The following is a 20,257-nucleotide window of genomic DNA, read 5'->3' as shown; positions in this document are numbered from 1 at the left end:
TTGTTTACTCGGTAACGTCCACTGTGACTCATTTACTTTTTTTCAGTAATCACTTGCATGTAACCAGTTACCTTAATCACGAAACAATCTGTAACAGGCAGCTCAGCTTTGAGCGCGTAAATTTGGCGGGAACTACAGTAGATTGCCCGCGGTCTGTGATTTGCATTGTTCGAAAGAAGGCAAACATGTACATAGGTAGATCACCTGAGCATGGCAGGCTTGTAGAATAGTCTCTTGCTGGGCCTGTAGGTACATACTTTTAGAAAACGATGAAACCCAGCCTTTAAGACGCAAACACCACGGGAGAAGTAGACAGGCACCCAGTGTGTGTCTGTTTACTTCTCTCCTGTTCTTTGCGTCTTAAAGGCTGTGTTCCATCGTTTTCTAAAAGGCTTGTAGATTTACACACCCCTATTGAAAGTCCAACCTCTCAGCTTTTCTCTTATAATAAAGTTACCTCCCTCTCTCTCCTGAAGGCACCTTCATCGGCGGTAAGCCCTGCTGCTCAACTCTTTTTTGCTTACTGCAATCTGACTCCCTTGATATAGACAAGGTTTTTTTTTTTTTCGTTAGACGCTTTCCGTTAGATGTCTTTAGCTATCCGACATGTGACTCGTACATACCTCTTCTTGCAAATGTAACCCAGGAACAGTATATTTAGGCAGAATAATATGAGGATTTAATTAAAATTACATTACAAAGTTCACTACCTTTCCGAGAGACGTTAACGCCGGGAGGATGTCCACCAGATGCAGGCTGACAAATTGAAATGGCGCTTCAATGGCTCGATAGCAATGGTCACTTCGGGCGCTGATGCAAGGGAATAAACTTTCGACGAACTTTCACTTTCACCGAAACAGCCAGGTCAATTTGTTCAATTATGTTATTTGGGCAGTGTTAATGAAAGTTGGGAGGAAAGCAATTAACGTACAAGTACTGGCTTACATTTTAGTAATTGCACAACAAATTTTTCAGTCAGTAATAGGTACCCGTAACCAACTACAATTTTGAATGAAGTAATTGTAACAGCTGAAATCTTAAATCGCTTGTAATCGTTTTGTAACTTAACTCTGACACACGCGTGCGTGTGACACACACACACACACACACACACACACACACACACACACACACACACACACACACACACACACACACACACACACACACACACACACACACACACACACACACACACACACACACACACACACACGCGCGCGCACGCACGCACACACGCACACACACACACGCACACACGCACGCACGCACGCACGCACGCACGCACGCACGCACGTACTAATCCGTGCTCAGCTTGACGTCTGTTGAAGAAGCGATGAAGTGTAAGGGCGTTGAAGGCCAGCCGAAAGGAACAGCCCACACAGTATAGGCTCAGTTGGTAACAAAAAGCTTTATACAAAATATAAATCTTACACATACGACACAAAATAATGAAACAACAAAAACTAAAACCAGTGCACATTATTTTATGCACGGGGGTGATGCAAAATTCAGTAATAAAACTTCGGGCAATGCACTTTGCGTCGTGTGCGTGTTTTCCTTTTACAATTTCCGTGGTTTAAAGCGTAAATGGTGACAATTAACTTTGTCGACCCTGGAACGAAAATGAAAGCAGAAGTTACTGCAATAATGACGTCATCCGTGAAGCTCAGGGACTTGGAAGAATCAAGGTTGAAGAAGTATATGCTTGTTCTCGGCCACAGATTCCTCGTTCTCTCGCACGTATTCAGATAACTTAGTTACTCAACTCATATATGGTATCTTGTTTCCAATGGTAATCACGGTGTGAACATCAGCACAAAACAATGCTCGTTCGAGAATTCCATAACAGGCCACAATTGGTGGCACAATTTACGAAAGCGGTAGCACGTCAACATCTTGCGTTAGTTCGGTGTCATGACATCTTTTGAGCGAAGGAACGAGCAAGAGCCAATCAGCACGTTAGTGTCACCGGCGGAACATTTAAAAACCAGCAAAAAACACATCCGCATCGTAATTAACTAATAACTACAACTCCATCAAATGCCATTGCAGTACATGGAAGTAACATGAGTGTTTCCACTCGTTTTGAATACGCCTGAACAAGACCCAATACCACAGGTAACCACCGCAAGTGGCGCACGGCGACCGCATGAAGCCAGTAATCAGTGCAGGCAACTGCAGGCGCATCAAAAAAGAAAAAAAAGAAAAGAAAAGCGACAGGCATGTAAAATCTCTAAGAAACGCCGCCGGGATGAGCCGGCGCTAGAGCCGGAACCTCTCACGAAAAACAATTGGGACGTTGGCAACAAATCGCTGTGGTGAAAAGCTGCCTTCAGGTCCAATAAAACACGGGAACTTTAGTGTGGAAGTGTGTTGAAAGTAGTTACTTCTTCTTTTAGCAAGTTTATGCTGCGACAGCACGCCCGCGTCACATGGACGCGGCGGGTTGTCAAATTAGTTAGATTTATCCACTGGTTAAGCTGGTCACATCTGGTTTGCGAATTTCGCGACCGCAAAGCAGCAGGGCGCCAAATGGCCAGTTAACCAGTAAAGAGCACACGTATTCGTTTTCAGGAGCATCAGACGTTCACTTCAGTGAAGTGCACCTAAACAGAGGCTTGCACTAAAACGTCGCACTTCTTGGTAAGGAGTAATTAGCAGAAAAATCGAGAGCAAGAGCTTTTTTTTTTTGTCATATTTACCTCCAGCGCACATACACAAACACACAAAAATAAACTGTTTTGTTGAAGTTCTTTTCTTTGGCACATTTCTCGCCGTTAACCTAGTTAGATTATGCTCCATACGAGACCAAACATTCGCTGACTGTCTGAATGCAAAGTTTGACTGCTTGCACAAACAATTGAAATTTGTATAAGGTTTTGGAAACGGTGTAAAAGAAAACATCACAGTGTCTTTTCTCTTTGGCACCGAATCACTACTATTTGGCACGTTTCGTCGGCAGGCACCGACGTACTCATGTTCACGTAATACTGCACTTTGAATATCTGCTCTGGGAGATGAGCCAGAATTCGCATACATTCTCCCTATGCACATGCGTCAGTTACACAAACACAGACGAGCGAGCAAAAAAGCGAGAAGAACGAGATAGGGAGAAAAAAAAAAGAAATACACAAACACACACACACACACTGCAGGTTTTCACGTGCTACTCATCCGTCAACACTTGAACATACCTCGGCACATCATTACGTTAAAAAAAAGAAGCTAAAGCAATATGTTCAGGAGCTCTTGAGGTGTACTAAACTGAAACGAACGGGATGACGCTACGGATCATCATAAAGCATCACCATCGCAACGATTTTCCCTGGAAATTTTGTTGTGTGCTACTCTGTCAACAGACTTTTTACCTTGACCTGGCTGACGGACGCGTGACTGACAAAAAAAAATGCAGAGAAACAGAAAGTAAGAAACGATAATCAGCTATATTACAGAGTGACTAGGTACACTCATCAATCAGGCTACCATTCTGTACGCCCAATGCTACGAAAATCTGATTAATGCAGCAACAGAAAAACAAATTTCAGCGCTACTCAGAAAGACAGTAAGATCGACAGAGAGGTACCAATAGGAATAATAACTCGCGTAATATGAGGATGATATTTCCGACCTGCAAATTTCCCTAAGAAACAAGCTTCCACGAATGCACATTTTTCTAATGATTAGTTAAATCAGCTGTCTGCGAAAGAAGGGCACACTTGCTGCATTCAATTGCCACTTCGCCGGACCATTCAAAAGACGGGAGTAATTTAGACTCAATAGACGTACGGAGGCACGATTTTTTTATTAATGTATCAATGAAAGCCAGGTAGGCACGTTTACATAGCTCTGGCTTTGGAGAAACCTAATCGGTCGGCGCGACCGTGGTTGTTCCATTAAAGAATATCCGGTAGCGTTGATTTCGTTGGAATAATTTGCCCTCGAAATTGCATCCCCGCGGAAAACAGCGGTTCCAAAAAAGCGGACTAGAAACGCGCTCGACAAAACGAGGCGGAGGTTATGTCAAGGGAGCGACTTCATAAGGAGGCCGCGAAACCCTGCGTTTCGATGAGTATCGCAATTCACCCTGTCCTTTATTGACTAAGATGTCGAGCTGCGGCCGATGGTGTGTATACCTCGATACTTTAAATGGCATATATATTGCACAAAGATTCCCACCTCCACATAGGATGGGGCGTAACGTAAAGGAACGAACAAAATGATGCCGACAGAGCGCAACGAAAATGCACAGCTAACTGTTAGGATGCAAGAGATTAAATATGACTAATGAAGCCCGTACCACACGCGATTAAAAAAAAATGTGCCAGAGCGCGACCACTCCTGCGATGGCTGCCTGTGATTCGAAAGCCTTCTTCAGACATGTACCGCATATACCAACACTGACCACGCCACTTTCGTTTTCTTTATTCTTATTTATCCCGTGGTTCACAGTTAACGCGAGTAGGAGGAAGTGCAGCGCGGAATCAAGCCACGACACAAAAGTGAAGTCAATGAACGAAATCGAGTTAAGGAATATGAGGCTGGCACCCCCGAACCGACACCTTTCGGCGCAACGGTTCAGAAGAGTCGCCTCCGATGTGCGACAGTCCCGAAAGGTTCGTGAAAGCGCTGGCAGATGAAATAGGCGACGCGTGCGTCCCGAATGAGAACGCGAGAACAATACAGCATACGCCCTCGCAATGTACGCTACACGGAACGAAAAGAAACGAAAACGACTAAGTGTTAACTGACATAAAACAATACTGGTGAAACAAAGCTCGGCGCAACGACAACCTGCATTGCGGCGTTTCGTTCGCGCGTGTGTCTATATACAGGGGGCGGCCGCAGTCATCGACGCCATGTCGAAAGACCAAGCCTTCTTTGGTATGCACTCGCTGTATGAGACTTGGGGAAAAAGAAAATTAATAACAAAGAAAAGTACGGGAAACTTGTACAATGTCATTTACAAAATGCGCGTTGCGATTTGCTCGGGCAGAGAGGCACAGCCTGTGTCGTCAGAGCAACCTTTCACTCGTCACCGATACCATACGACGTGTACCTGTACGCCTATTGCGTTATCGGTGCCCCAACTAGTTCGAAAGCGAGTACAAATTTCGAGCATACAGTCGCCAATTGGGGACATACCGAATAAATTGAAGAACTAAGTAAAAAAATTCAGCCGCGACTAGACTAGGATCAACGATTCTTCTTGCAAACTTTAATATTGCATTAAGGACGAACGAACTCAAGCCAATCTAATTCAATAGCTTTCAGTGTTCCCAAAGAGTGCCGCGGAACCCCATCCCCACGTCCCCGTATAGAGAGCTCTGGTCGCGCGTTCCACGGCCCGCATACATTTGACAGAGACTGTAGGTGCGCCGTTCTATCTCATCTGTACTCTCCAACGATTGTTCGCACGAGACGCGCGGTTCACTTGTGGAAGTACGCGAGCCAACGGAGGACGGCAACAACTGTACAGGAAAGAGCGTCAGGTTTCCAGGACCGTGAACGATGGGCAACGAACGTCATTATTTGACGCCCATGCTGCGGTATTGACGAGGACTCTCAATGACCACTAACTGATGTTAAGAAACCGAATTGTGGCACCGTTTGCTAAATAATACTGAATAAAGCTTGGCTTCCGCGAACAAACGTCTGAGAAGCAGACGAGAGAGAACCTGCCTTTATGCCGCGAGACACTGCACAACGCTTGCCGAAATGCAAATGAGAAAAAAAATAAAAGGAAGGGAGCGTAAAAGATTCTGCTCCGTCAAACTGGCACAAGCTTCGTGTTGTTTGTATTTATATATAATATATATATTCATATAATATTTATATATTTATATCTTCAAATAAGCCTGCGAAGGATACGCAGTGAGATTGCATTTCTGACGGGGTCTTGCGCATCTCTCTCTCTCTCGTCGCATCGTATCGACTTCGCCCAACTTCTGTACATGTTTCTCTAGAGTATGTTCAACTGCGACAACTGCGACGGCTCGATGTTGCTGCACATGAAACGAATGCTTCGAAACGAAATGCCAAATACGCGAGAAATGAATGACGCATAATGGAATCTTCTATGTACACGAGTTGATTGCATACCACTAAATGCCAGTTTGCCTCTTTTTTTTTTTTCTTTCGTGCTGCTTGCGACTGTAGCTCTTCGGAGGACAAGGGGCAAAAAAAAAAAAAGCGCGAATGGAGCAAGCTCTTTGCGACTCTGCATCCGAGCGTCAAGAACGTTATAACAAACCGTTACCGCTCTATACAGATGCCGCCATAGCCAGATACCAAATGCGCATGTGCGGAACGGTACAGCTACAGCTATACAGAGCGCTCAACAGGCAGGAACAATGGCAGTAAGGTTATGCAGAGCAGTAGCGGTTTGCTACGTCGTTCTAGAACAGGGAAGTGGCGCAGAAAGTAAGGAAAACGACTTGATCGCCTGGGTTCTTTGGCTTTCGAGAAAATTGCACGTCAATCCCGATGAAAACGACTAGCCGTGCATCAGTTGACTAGTGCCCAGCAGAATAAGTGGTAGCGGTGCTGAACAGTGTTCGTTTGATGCGGAAAGCGTGACAATTGTCAGATTACGTTGTTGAAATGAATTCGGCTGGCAAAAAGTAAAAGCACAAAATATCATAGCCCCTTCTTGCAGCAGGCAAAGTAAAAAAAAAAAAACTTAATGAAGCACGTTTGAGGACATGGACAAGTAATGATTTAAAATGTTACGAAGAATTAGAATGCAGTAAGTAGAGCGCGAGACCAAAAACGTGCGACTAACGAGTTTTGTTGTCTATACTCACAGCTGCACTCGGCAAACGCCTTGCACCGACATTTCTAGGAGGTTCACTACAATGTTTCTTGTTGAAAAGAAAAAGGAAAGGGCTCAACGTTCACACATTTCTTGGAACGCGCATGCAACCTGCCCATTCTGAAAAAAAAGTAAAAGTCGGCCACGCAACTGTGACTTCATCGTGCATCATCCCAACCGTGCATTAAGAAAAAAAATTATTTAAAAAAAACCAGGTACAATGTCGCAGTTGTAACCTGCGTCTCGAGAATTTGAACACACGGAACCAGCAACGAAGACGACAATGAAGAAAGAAGAGGAGGCGGAAAAATAACGCGAGTAGCTCAGCACTCACGGATGATTAGGACTTTCCTACGCGACTCCGTAGGCGGTATAGTGGCTTCTTAAATTGAGAATATTTCAGGAACGAAACAACACCAACGAACGTCTCGCACAAGCCTTCAGTCGAGGCACAAACGAGCGGTCGTCGAATAAAGCAGCCGAGACGACGAAAGCGCGGTAAACAGCGAACAGTCACTCGCGCACACACAAGCGCGCACAAGCACATTATTATGCTCATACAAGCGCCGAAGGGTACACTTTAAAGAACGCTTGCGAACAGCATGTATACAACACTATGGCACAGCGTAAAAACAGCTCCTTCTGTGTTAGATGTGTCAGCGGAGAGGAAAGATAGCGATGTACACAGAAAGAGGAAACCGAAAAAGAAAAGAAAGAAAGGGGAGAGCGAGTTCCAACAACGTTCGTTTAGGCAAAACACGCCCTCAGTCAATCAGTCATGCCCACTCTTAAGATTACACTTTTGATCCCGTGAAGCTGCTGCAAGTCGTAGGCGGAAACGAAGTGAGCCTCGCTTGTCTCTTGTTCGTGGAAGGATGGAGGAACGAGGTGTCGAGAACGTGAACCCGCGGCTGCCTCGGAGAGTTACCGATAGCCTGGAGACTAGCAGGGGTCGGGGCGGCCGGAACGGAGCACTCATACTGCCAGTTGCTCTCTAAAGTTTGCGATCACACACGCGTTCCATTCGCACAACAACACACGCACGCATCCCATGTCCTCAAGATCCGCTTCCGGCGCTGGTTCAACCACTGTCTCGATAGCTGTCGACGTCAAGGAACAGTGTACCGGTGCTTCGCGCAGGCGTCGACCCTTGCCAAAGGAATCGCGCTGCCGGAAGCAAGCTTGTCAGGGAGCGCAGCGGATCGTCCGGTGTCTCCCTCCCTGGGCACGAGCACGGCTTCAAACGCCGGCCCTTCGCGCGGTCCACCACGAAGCATGGCATCGCTAGTTCAGGCCTGAACATCCGGGGCGGCAGATGGGAAGAAAGCCCGTCCCACAGCTTAGGCTACAGGAACACCGTCGAACGAAGCTGACGCGAAACCTTGAACCCACGAAGAACTCTGTCGACGGATCAGCGGCTGCCCTTTACCGCACTCTCGCTGAGCCCAGCTCACCCGCTCCTTGGAATGCGTTGACAAGTGCGCCGATTTATTTTATCTTTTCGCCGGAGTGTGGACTGCCTCTCAGGCCGGCTGCTTGCGCCCACGGCAGGTTTTGAATATGCCGTCCGCCTCTGCACTGAATCAAAGTGCAGTGGAAAGGCGCGTGGCTTCTCAGGATCAAGCAGCTGGCACTGTTGTCCCGCGCAGACCGGCGCTCTACCCACGGGTGCGGAGGCTCGCGCCGGGCAGGCGGGGCAGTCCTCCGCTGGAGGGCGAAGGATGGATGCGGCGCTTGCCCTACTTGCCGTTCTCTCGGTAGGGCTTGCAGTAGCTGAAGCGATGGTTCATGTGCTGGCTGTAGGAGCCCGAGTGGGAAAAGCGCTTGAGGCACTTCTGGCACTGGAAAGGCTTCTCGCCGCTGTGCAGCCGCTTGTGTTCCGTCAAGTGGTGCTTGTGTTTGAAGGCCTTCTCGCAGACGTCGCACTTGTGTGGTCGCTGGCCTGCAAAGTGACAGAAGCTACAGTTATGATTTCGTCAGCGAGAAGCGCTATGCACCCGTGTAAGACCGAAACGATGAGGCAAGCGATTGCATGATTAAGCTTGAAAAGCGGGCGCAAGGGTAGTCACGAACTCTGAAAGTATACCGAAGTGGCGCTGTCTCGATAGCGACAGCAAGCTAGGTCTATAGTAGCGTTGTGCGATCGATCCGAGGTCCTTTATCGTGCGCTGCCATCCTGGTACGCGCACTTGCCCCATTGACTACACTGCTGGGATTAGACGTCTCACTCTGCTAATCCAGTGCATGTAACTAAACACTGGCGTACTAACGCACCGCGTCAAAGCCCCACAAGAATTATAGCATAGTAATTCGAGCAGCGGCAAGTGCCGAAATGCAGCTGGTAATCTAAGCAGAAGATAAGACTCGGATAAAGGAGCGCAAGAAGTACGGGGACTGAAGAATCAGTCTATTCAAAATAACAAGGTGAGGCGAGCAGACAACGCGGTACGTATAGGTCTATGTACAGAGCCGTGCGCAGTGTAGCGCAGGCTTCATTATTAGAGTTGTGTGTCTCTGCATGATAAACCATTATCACGCAGAATTCTGTCGCCATACTTTCGCGCTAGAAGGCTTACATATTCTTGATCATCATTCTTCAACATATTCAAGTTTATGCTGATTCCTTGATGTTTACCTACTTCTCGATTCCGAAAAAAGTTTCGGCTTACCGCTAACAAACACGACAAGGCACCTATCCACTCCCTGTTTACCCCGCAAGAACGAAAAGGAAGAAAAAAAATAATGAATGCTCAGCACTAACTGCGCTTCTACTTCTCCGCACGGAGTAATGAATACTGCCTTGCATCTTCAAAGTTAACAGTCGCAGTTTCACATAGACAGCGGCAGTAATGACTGCGATAAACCCTTTAAAACACTGATGCTATCATGAAGGGAAGAACTTCACCGAAGCAAACTTAAGCGAAAGATTACGCTATAACATGAACGTTCATCCCTGCATGCAATAGCGGACAGCAGGTCACTGACCTGAGTGTTCGTATTTGTGCCTGGCAAGCGAGCTCTGCTTGCTGAACATCTTGTCACACTGGTCGCAGGAGAACATGCCTTCCTCCGAGGCGCTGTCGCCCTTGGCCGAAAGCTTGCGCTTCTTGGAGCCCGGGTGGCGTGGGTCTTCGTCATTCGAAGGGTAGTCATCGTCCGCCAAGCACTCCGCATCGCCCTGCCAGTGATTGAAAAGGACCGCGCTCTTAGTAGACGCTTTATAGCATACATTGTCAACCAAGTCATGATGGACTATCAATTGGCTATGCGTCAGTGACGGCTATAGCTTTTACGAAGGCTCTCAAAATGTCCCACTTATCCAGTTCCACCTAACAGCCCTTCATGTCGAACGTTAATGATGACGCTATATCATTATCACCGTTTGTCATCTTAAACAACATCTTCCGTTAACGCCACTATTTTGAAAGCAATACGCCAGCCCAGACCAGAAATAAAATGCAAGCGTTTCCCAGCTCTCGTTGTCCGCAAGTACATGAAGTGTATATTTCGATTACACTGCAGTTGCAGCTTCATACCAGAGCGGCTTAAAAGTGCCACTAAAAGAAACAAGCGGAACAGTAACACTATGTGTAGGATCAGACGGCACGGCTCACTCGATTAGGAAGCTAATTTAGTCTCCCACCTCAATCTACTCAGCAAACCAGCAAAATTCTTGCAAGAATTACGGGGCACACTGCAGAAAGAGAAGGATCGTGGTCAGATGGAACAATAAAGCCATCACAAGTGCTCCCGTAGAAGGGTGTGAACCAGGGAGTAAATCATTCAGCGTACGACGTTTAAGTGTCATGAAAACTGGAAACAAGTCTGTGGAGCAAAGTGCAGACGCTCACCTGTCGGAAGTTCTTCTTCCGGTAGCACTTGGGACTGCCGGGTTCTCTGCTGCCGTGGTCATCCGCGTCGGCGTAGTACATGGGCGACGACAGCATCTTGCTATCCCTGATGCCGGATGCGCCGTGGGAGGGAGGGCTGTTGGTAGCGTCGCGGCTGTCCGATGACGTCGACGAGCGCATCAGGTCTGCGCTCGCAGGCGGCGAGAGCGCCGCGTGCGGAGAGGCCAGCAGGAGCCCCATGACGGAACTGGGTTCCTGTGGTGCCGATGGGTAGCCGGGATGCCTCTCCCGCAAGGAGAAGTCGCGGAACCGCTGCAAGTCGGCCTGCATATCGAAATCGAGGCCCTTGAGAGCCGACAGGGCGAGAATCCTGTTCGCGGAGGAGGACAGGAGGGGGCCTGCCGGGTGAAGCATGGCTGCTTTGAAATCTTCGGACGTCGTGTAGGGCCCCAGGGGACCGCGAAGCGACGACGGCGACGACCTACGCCGTTGCGAGATGTCACCGTTAAGGTACACCGCGTCGCTCTCCCTGGGCGTAGAAGTCCGCGGAGACCTCTGGCTCAGGTTCAGAACTTCGCAGTCGCTTTCCGGTTCAGTGTGTCCACTGCTGAGAGCGCCGTTACTCCAAGGTGTATTTGAACCGGAGCCGCCGCCAAATGACTTGACCGATAGGTCTAACGGCTGTTCAGATTCCGCCAGGGCTGGATCCGATGGCTGCCCGTCCGGTAATGACGCACCGCCGTTAAGCGCTACTCCGAGAGACGTGTATGCAACCGGTAACAGGGAGCCGGCGATGTCTCCGGGCTTGGACGCGGGAGACGAACAAAATGGCGGCGACGACAGCTGGCGAGACGGGGCAGAAGACGACCGGGCCACCGCGCTCTGAAACCAGGCACGCACGGTCCTCGTGCTCGAGTCAACCTCGCGCGCGAGGCTGGACAGCTGGTCGCGATTCGGCGAAGGGTTAATTAAGAAGGCGGCCTGCAGAAGCATCTCTCCTTGTGCCGATATAGTGTCCGGTCGGGGTCGCCTGCTGCTACCATCCTCGCCACTGTCGTCGTCGTCGGTCATGTCGCTACCACCGGTTGACTCACGACCCGACTCGACTCTCGCCGCCAGCGACAGAAGGGGATGAGGAGCGCCTTTGAGATCGGAGTAAAGGTTACGGTTCACGTCGCGGCTAGCGGAGCAAGAGTATTGTTCGTGGTGGCACAGTGCCAGCGGGTTGTTAAACGTGGCAGCCTTACAGTGGACGCACGAGTACTCGTGCCTCGACGGCGGATCGTCGCGGCTGGCCTGGAGAGGAAGAGGACCGGCGCCCAGTAAGCCGGGGAGGAGACCGTTCTTCTTGGGCGGCGGTGGTGAAGACCCGTTGCTGCGTTTGGCAGCCGCGGCGTCCATAAATTCGATGAATTTCTTGAGAGCGTCAGCATGCGGCTGAAGTTTGACGTCGCCGTTGTTGGCGGGCGTCGAGGACTTCTCCATGGCGGCGCTGCTGGCGTGCAGCATTTGGGCCACTTCGCTGAACGAGGGCGACAGAGCGGGCAGGTGGTATTGGGGTGGAATCGCCGAGAACTGGCTGGCCAGCAGGTGCTGAAGGCTGAGCGGAGACGCGAATGGAGGCAGGAAGGGTGGTGGCACACCCGGTTGGCTCGCAGAGGATGGTGAGCGGGCGGTGTAGTCCCCAGGGAACGGGAAGCGGTCTTGGAGGTAGGCGTTCGCCAAGGGAGACACGGACACTTCGCCGCCGGCGCCGAACTTTGGAATGATGGGCCGGTAGGTGTTGCTCTGGGCGCCGCCAGTGGCACCGCTAGCAGCACGTTGCCGCGCCGCCTTGGTGTCCATCTTGCGCACCTGCAGAGCGGATCGACACCACTTTGTATTACCGCATAGTATTTAAACGCCTGCTGCGAAGAGAACGGCGCGCATCTTTCGAAGTACGAAGCGATCTCAAGGCAGAGTAACGAATAAGGTTGAACTAAAATAGAAACGATCCTCTGTTTGGCCTACTGTCACCATACCTAAATGTATATAGATGTTTCGTTGTTTGGAAATCGCCCTGCTTTCCTTGTGCATTGAAGAAAGAAAGGGGCAAAGAGTAACGATGGAAAGAGAACAAGCTATTTGCCGTCGCCATACAAGGATCAGGGAAAGCGCTCAGAATGAGACTCTCACATAAGTACGCCTTGTCGCCGTTACTCATACAATCACTGTTAGGCAAGCCAGTATGGCGCGCACATAGGTAGTGGATTAGCTAGCGCAGATTTATCATAATAACGGTCAGGTAAAGTATATATCAACATAGCAGTGCAGACAAACTCGTGACAACGAAAAAAAAAACACATCAGCATATATTATTCTCATTTCCTCAGCGCCACGAATCCAAATCACTCGACTCAGAAGTGCGCTCAACAAGCTCTCGTTAGCGTAGTTACTCGTTGCACGAACACGTTACAATTGCGCGACTCCATAGGCGCACGTTAAACGCGGGATTCTAACAGTGAACAACGCGAAGAAGCCAACGTTACCCTTCGCAGCAATCCCTCTAAACGGCGCCGCCGCCGTCCAGTGGCGCATATTCAGCAGGTAGGCGGAATAACCGGTCGTACACATTATTCCCGAATGGGCCGGATGCGGAGACTCAAGATGCCGCGGCCGTCCTGGGCCCCGTCCACCACGTAAACAGGTTTGAAAAGAAAAGACACCCGCCAAAGAGCAACCGAGCGTGGACTCAAAGGAAACTGCACGGGACAAAGAAAAGGATGAACGGAAAAGGAAGGAAGGAAGGAAACCTACAAATAAAGGACAGCGGTGCGAGCAAACAGCGAGACATCTGAAGTGTCGTGAAGGATAGGCTGAAACCTCCTCGGAAGGAGGGGCGTCAAGGCGAGGCAGTGAGCGCACGTGCACCAAGCGCCTTCTCCACACTCCCGCAAATCCCCTCCCGTGTCCCGCGCTCTGCCTGTCCCACTGCCCCGCACGGAGAAGACGGTGGGAACCTGGCGGCACCGCGTGCACCTATCTCTAGCAAGAAGCACCGTCCCCCTGCGCCGAGAAGAGCGGACACCAAACGTCGGTTCTCAATAAAAACAAGCACCGAGCGCGGCAGGCAGCAACAAAAGACGGCGGCGGCAGGGGAGCCGACACGGCAGGCTGCGAAAAGGAATTCGCTCTACTCCCAGTTTTCCTTCCTTCCCGCATTTTTCTTTCCTTTCTTTTCTTTTTTTTTTTTGTTTCGTGATGCGGAAACACCACGGGTACCACATTTTCCGGTTTGTTGCGACAAGGAGCTGCAACAATGGTGCTCTGTAGGTTGCCGGCGTATATGCGCCGACGAAATTGGACCTCGGATGTAAATAAGCTGAAACGGAATAAAGTCGTCAAGGAGCGGTGAGGGACGCGGACATACTGCATCGGCGAGCAAAACGAAACGATAACCTGTTGGGCACACTGTCACGATGGCACCGTATGTCACTGAAGCCGCGGCGGCACACGCCGACTTTCCGGTTACGCCACAATTCGGACTCGCGCACCTGCGAGATCAATCTCCACCGAATACGTCGGGGTGATCTGCAAACTATTATGGCTTTACAATCTACTGCGGCTGTCCACGAGTCTAAAAAGTAATACATATCTTCAACCGAAACGCAACAGCACAAGGAGTGCTTTTTGTTTGTTGCCCTTCCATGGTAAACTTCACCACGACAGTGTTTAGACACTACCAACGCGCAGAGCCATGGCCACCACTAGAGATTGTGCGGGGCTAGTGAACACTCCATATATGAGGCACTCAACAGCTAAGCGAAACAGATTACAACATGCTCTAACTAATTGAAGTCATAGCGCTGGATTGACAGGGACAAGAAAGACGACATGACTTGCGCGACGACAGGATAGCGCACGCCCTGTCATCTTTCTTGTCCACGTCAATCCAGCGCTATGACTTCAATAGATGTAACGAACCAACTAGCCCAAAAATCTGCACTCCTGGCTCGCAACTACTTTCACTCTATTAGAATAGCGTCTTCAATAAATATTCGAGCGGGAGGTGTTTCTGTTGTGACCGCAAACACACCCTGCTTCTTCAGCACTACTATAACAATCATAGTTCATAGCCTTGCTTCGTTAGCTTTATTGGTTCGTTATTGATTTGTTCTGATATTGTTTTGTAATTTCATTACATTTCTATTTGTTGTTGCCTTTCTTAGGGAAGAGCTTAAGATAGACGGCTCTTTCAGTGGCCAAATTTTTCATACCTCACGGCTAATATAGAAAGGTCGCTGTGCAGAGGACGCTGCCGGTGATGCACGCATCCGTGTGCTCTGCACGCTCGTTTTGTAGTGCGGAAAGCAGCGGAGAGTCAGTGGCAATGAGGCGGAAATCGCGGCACATTGCGGTTTCTCTCACAGTCAGCCTGTGTATACGCTTCGACTACAGCTGACCTGCGTCCCACCTCCTCGCCGACCTTAGTGCCCCGCGAGAGCAGCATGCCTGCAGGGAAGGGAGAGGGGGAACTCAGGGAGGGGTCTACGACGAGCTGCACCATCAGGGGGGGCAGATTCCTTCGTTTACGAGCGCCTACCTCCTCCTACGGCAATGACTGTGGCCAAGATGGGCCGACTCGGAAGCTGTCTCTTCGGAGACAAGGCGGCCTGCTGAGTGTTTCCTCCGGGCAGCACCTGCTGGCATGCGGAGATTGTGAACGCCGTTCCCCTTATTTCCCTTTCCATTCTCCTCGCTTCTCCGAAAGAGGGCGCGTCTGTGCCCCGTTGTATAAACCCTGGTGTAGCTCGTTGCGGCGAAGCGAACAGTCGCGTTTAGTTTAGACTATAACGAGATCCTGGAATGGCAAGAAACATGTTGTGAAGTCTGAATGCGTGGGTGGTTTCCGGTCTAAATGAGACGAGTACGAAGGGCAGATGTTCTACCTCTGTGACGTCATAAAAAGAAAGAAGGCAAACCAAGCTCGATTAGACTATGCCGGCATTTGTTTTCTCGTTCGCTTCAATAAAATCGAGCTAATATATAAACTCCGGCACTGTGCAAAGGCGAGGCTTTGCCTTCGCACTGAGTCACCGACCAACTCGGCGAGAGAAGAGTAGGGGCGAACAGATGAAAGCCGAACCCGCGATGCAACGTTAGCTGAAAGCGTTACTGCGAGAAATTTGAATATTGCGGACCCGCAAACAACGTCAATGCCCTTCACCGCTCACGCGATGCATTCACGTCACCTATATGTTTTCATTATATGTTAGCGAAAATGTGTTCAATCTCGATTAACTAACAGCCAAATTGTTCTTACAGGAAAGTATGTAGTGGCACAGGGACCCACCACGCAATCTACGCCCGCTGCAGTGGCATCGGAACCTCGTTAAAAACAGCCCTTTTGTCTTGCGTTGGCGTTTCCATGCACACACAAGGAAACAACTACGTACGCATCGTTTCATTTTCCATTGCAGCCTTTACTGCTTACTTCCTTTCCGAACGACGGCGTTTGCCGTAAGGGAAAGCTTACCAGGTTGTCGGAGAACCAACTGGAAATTATTACGACGAAGCGACGAGGCGACTTCAAAAAAGCGCACGCGAAACGATCACAGGAAGCCCAGCAAAGCTGGAACATGATGGGCCAAGGAAGTGCCAACCGGCATGTACACCATGGGCGACGGCCATCTTATCTCTCAGTAACTGGCGGCTCCTATAGGGGGACCAGCTGGCTTCTGCAGCGCAGGTGTTGTCTCGGTAGCGCTTTTGCTTTCGCCAGCCGGAATTTCAGGTCGGGTCTCCACTTCGACCGCGTCCACATATTTGGCGACATCTCTGAGACTGTCACGAAGAGGTGAACAGCCGTGCGCGGAAACCGTTCGCTTCGAGACACGCCGGAGGACGAACGGGCGGGCGACCCTCAAAAGTGAACGCGCCGCACGGAAACCCAGGAGGGCTTCGCAGTTCGCATCTGGGAGCGCTTAGCGGAGACTTCCGCGGCAAGCCCGTCGCCGCCGTTCCTTTTGTGACCGCGGGTGGCCGTCGTCGCAGCCTGCGCCAACAGCGGCAGCTTTCTTGCGGCGCGAAGCAGGACCGACCGCAAGAGACAGAAGGTTCGTTCAGCGAAAGCAGGCGGTGGTGAGCAAGCGACACGCTGTCTCCTCGCCCTTCGTCCCGTGCTGCCGCGCGCAGAGCGGCTCGCGGAGGCGAGAGAGCGCGGGGCCCTCGCGCCAGGTTTAAACGAGCGCATCGGGGTGGTCCGCTCCGGCCGTGTGCTGCACGCGCCTCTGTGTGTACACGAGCGAGCGCATGTGTTGCCGATGCACATGCACGGGATAAAAAGAAAAAAAAGCGACGTCCGCGGAGGGGATGTGATGCTCAAGCGTACGAACGCAATCCGGGACGCGTATATAGGAGTGGGTGTGATCAGGGGCCAACCGGGCACCTCCCTGAGTGGAGTCGCAAATGAAGACGCCACGCGCGCTTCGTGGATCCGAACCGCGGGGTTCGTGTCATACGCACTTCTGTCTAAAGTGTGTTGTACGCCGCGAAGCGACAGAAGCGATATTTTTTTGCTGTGCTGCTTGATTTGAGAAGTAAATGCTGGTGGGTAGAGGCAGCCACACCGACTTGCAGCGTCTTTTCATAAGCACAGCGCGAGCCAAAATAGGCGCAAGCGTGCATATGCGGGTTTGGCAGTCAGACCAGATATTAGCAAAATAACGTCCGGCACTTTTTTTTTTTTTAATATACACGACAGTCGCATCAACGTGAATGGTGCGGTGCTAAACGCGTTGCTATATAGTTTAACGAGCTTCGGCATTGCGACGAGGTCGTATACTTAGGCACACCAATAAAATGCCATCCCTGAAGGTATAGTTCAGTCAAGCAGCATCAAATAAATACATTTTTTTTTTTGCTTGCGGCACACGTTTCGAATGCCAGAACACAATGCGAAGACGAAATATGTGCGCCGACGCCGCCTTCTAATTTGTCGATTAACTCCTTACATGTAATGTGGCAGCTTAGATGTTACAATGTCTCTCTGTGCTATACACTGTTTCATAATAATCTGACATTGGAATGTAGCGCACGAGCCGTGCTTTGTCGCCCCTGAAATTGTGTTCGACAATAGGCAGGCGACGCTGTAAATCAGCTCGGACGCACTACATGGAGTCAAATGTAATTCCATAAACACCGCCTTCATTGGTTAATGCCAGCTGCAGCTCCCACTTGAGTGTCACATTATTCGGAAAGAGTGCACCCAGTTCATTATCAACAGATAATCACGCGGCATTGGAAGATTTTTTTCAATGTGTCTTTTTTTTTCTGTAGAAAAAGGAGCGTGCTCCCAACCAACGAATAATCTCGATAACACAACGATTCTGCTCTGAACTCTGGTATCAAACAACTGGACTGATAACCCATACATGGAGATTGGGGCAATGACAGGCGAGCAACGGCGTTTAGCATGCTTTCGTCATGTCACGCTAGCCAACAGGAACATATGTCAGGTTGCAGTTCCAGCTCCAGCACGGTGGGTTTACGTTGACCTGTCAATGACGTCGCACAATGACACACTCGAAATCGCGCTTCGACCAACAGCAAGCTAGGAGAACATTTTCTACGCTGAAATGGCAAAAAAAAAAAAGAAGAAAACTTTGTCATCCATGACGCCACATTGACGTCTGGTCACATCCTTGACGTCGGTGTGACGTCCCTTCGGTCACCTACGGTTTCGGCGCGGAATTTAAATAAGAGGTTTGGACTGACGTCACCCAGCGACAATAATTCGCTTGCAACCAAATTAATGAGAACTGCGTTTTGAAAGGATACTTTACCTATCTTAACTGATTCAGTATTGTTCAATAAATGTTCATATATGGGGGTGCATGGACAAGCTTCGGATTACCTTGAGGTTGACGATGAGGCACTTCTTGCTCGTCATGTGCGACGAGTACGAGCCCGAGTGCGAGAACCGCTTCAAGCAGTGCTGACACTCGAACGGCTTCTCGCCGCTGTGGATACGAATGTGCTCCTTGAGATGGTGCTTGAACTTGAACGCCTTGCCGCATGACAGCTCGGGGCACTTGAACTTGCGCACCGCCGCGTTCTCGTCCACGCTCGGCTGGGCGGGTGCCTGGCTCGGCCGCGGCTGCATGGAAACATCGAGAACGCGGCGGATGACACAAGCGTAAAAAAATATGTCACGACGAAAGTTGCAGATGAAGGTCGGACAGGCTTCGTACGCAGGCAAGAAATCTCGCCCGCTGCGCTCTTGATTTTGGTGCAAGCAAAACAACTCGAACGAAGGTCGAAATAAACGAGAGAGCTGCTCTGTGCGACACCTCCAACAGCATTTCATATTAAAGCGAAACACTGCCATGCAAAAAGCAGCGGCGTCCAGTGTTGCTGCTTTGTGGAACGCCAGTAAGCATTCTTGAACAGATTTAGTTCGCTTCATGCCGTGCAACGAAGGAACCGCCCAACGCTAGAGTGGTTTCACAAGACATGCGCATGCTCCGTGGCGTGTTGCGCTGCGCTGTTTCAGAGTTCTCCAGCTCGTCGGAGTTGCACCTGATAGAAGATTCAATACTGATCTATTTTCCTGCTTTCAGGTGCGCCGTAACATCGCGCAAGCGGGAAGGTATCCCTGCAGAAGTGATCGTTCGACCATATACGACACCACCTCGTATACCGCAGGTGTACTGCTTGCGACCAAAAAGAGCGCTGCGACGTCCTTGAACAAGTATGATAAATGGGGAGAGGGAAATGACAGGGCACCACAGTTCGCTCTCTACAGCGCGGCACGCGCGCGGTCCCTGCCCCAGAAGGATATGGCATTACAAAAGGGGTGAAATCACTTCCTTTCTCCCCCTCCTTCGGAGAGCGGGCAATCAGAGCTACCGCGCGCTGTCTGCGTTCAGCCGGCACCGAGGCCCGCAGGAAGTAGCGAGTCAGGCGCGTAAACAGGTCGCGCTCGATAGCGGAGGCAGCGGCAACCGCCCCGACTCGAGCCGCGCATGCCTGCCCACAATACGATCGCGCAAGCCGTCCCCGCACGCCGCGGACCTCGAAGAAAGCTCGGCGAAACGAGGAACTCTTCCCGCGCGTGTCTTCTTCGGTGCGACTCAGAGCAGCTGCCTTTCAAAGGGAAGCTATACACTGAGCGTCTGGCGCAGTCAGTTCTGGCGGCCTGTAACCACTTGTTCGTTTACTTTAACGAGTAAACAACGTCATTGTCTGCACACGCTTAAATAAAACCGGGTGCATCTCCGCAGTGGCGGCCCGTAATCAGCGTGAACCATATTCATGAGATCGGCTAAATACCGACACTGCGGCATCAGTAATGAAGCCGCGATTGTTGTTGACTGTTTCAAGTGAACGCCATCAGTGTCGGCCTCTGAGAACCAAGACTTTGATGTGCACGTCGTAAACGCGTGCCCTGAAGCCTTCAAACGCTTACGAATGACTCATATTAATTGCCAACATATTTCGAATAGATCTGCTGCTCTCGAACTGTGTGACCAAACGAGCAGCAGCCAAGGTCTTGTGAAATGCTGCAGCACTTTGCCACGAGCGGTTGCATTTTTTTTATTTTCTTCCCCAA

General features: G+C 50.2%; 1 protein-coding gene across 3 annotated transcripts in view; it reads right to left on the bottom strand.

Annotated features, from left to right (window-relative positions):
- Window positions 1-1,392: 1,392 nt before the first annotated feature.
- zfh1 (Zn finger homeodomain 1) overlaps window positions 1,393-20,257 on the bottom strand; it is a 211,946-nt gene continuing 193,081 nt past the window's right edge. For 2 of the 3 annotated variants that reach the window (XM_075692290.1, XM_075692291.1), the window contains 4 exons: window positions 18,560-18,802; window positions 10,666-12,519; window positions 9,800-9,992; window positions 1,393-8,756 (listed from right to left, as the gene is read on the bottom strand). In XM_075692290.1, the coding sequence (XP_075548405.1) occupies window positions 8,554-8,756; window positions 9,800-9,992; window positions 10,666-12,519; window positions 18,560-18,802 (2,493 nt within the window). In that variant the 3' untranslated portion in view covers window positions 1,393-8,553. The remainder of the gene's footprint in view (window positions 8,757-9,799; window positions 9,993-10,665; window positions 12,520-18,559; window positions 18,803-20,257) is intronic. The other variant, XM_075692292.1, reaches the window with a different exon arrangement.

This window comes from Dermacentor variabilis, chromosome 5, assembly GCF_050947875.1.
Source record: "Dermacentor variabilis isolate Ectoservices chromosome 5, ASM5094787v1, whole genome shotgun sequence".
Taxonomy (NCBI): Eukaryota; Metazoa; Arthropoda; class Arachnida; order Ixodida; family Ixodidae; genus Dermacentor; species Dermacentor variabilis.
Note: the sequence above shows the minus strand (reverse complement) of the source record. Positions and strands in the feature narration are given on the sequence as shown.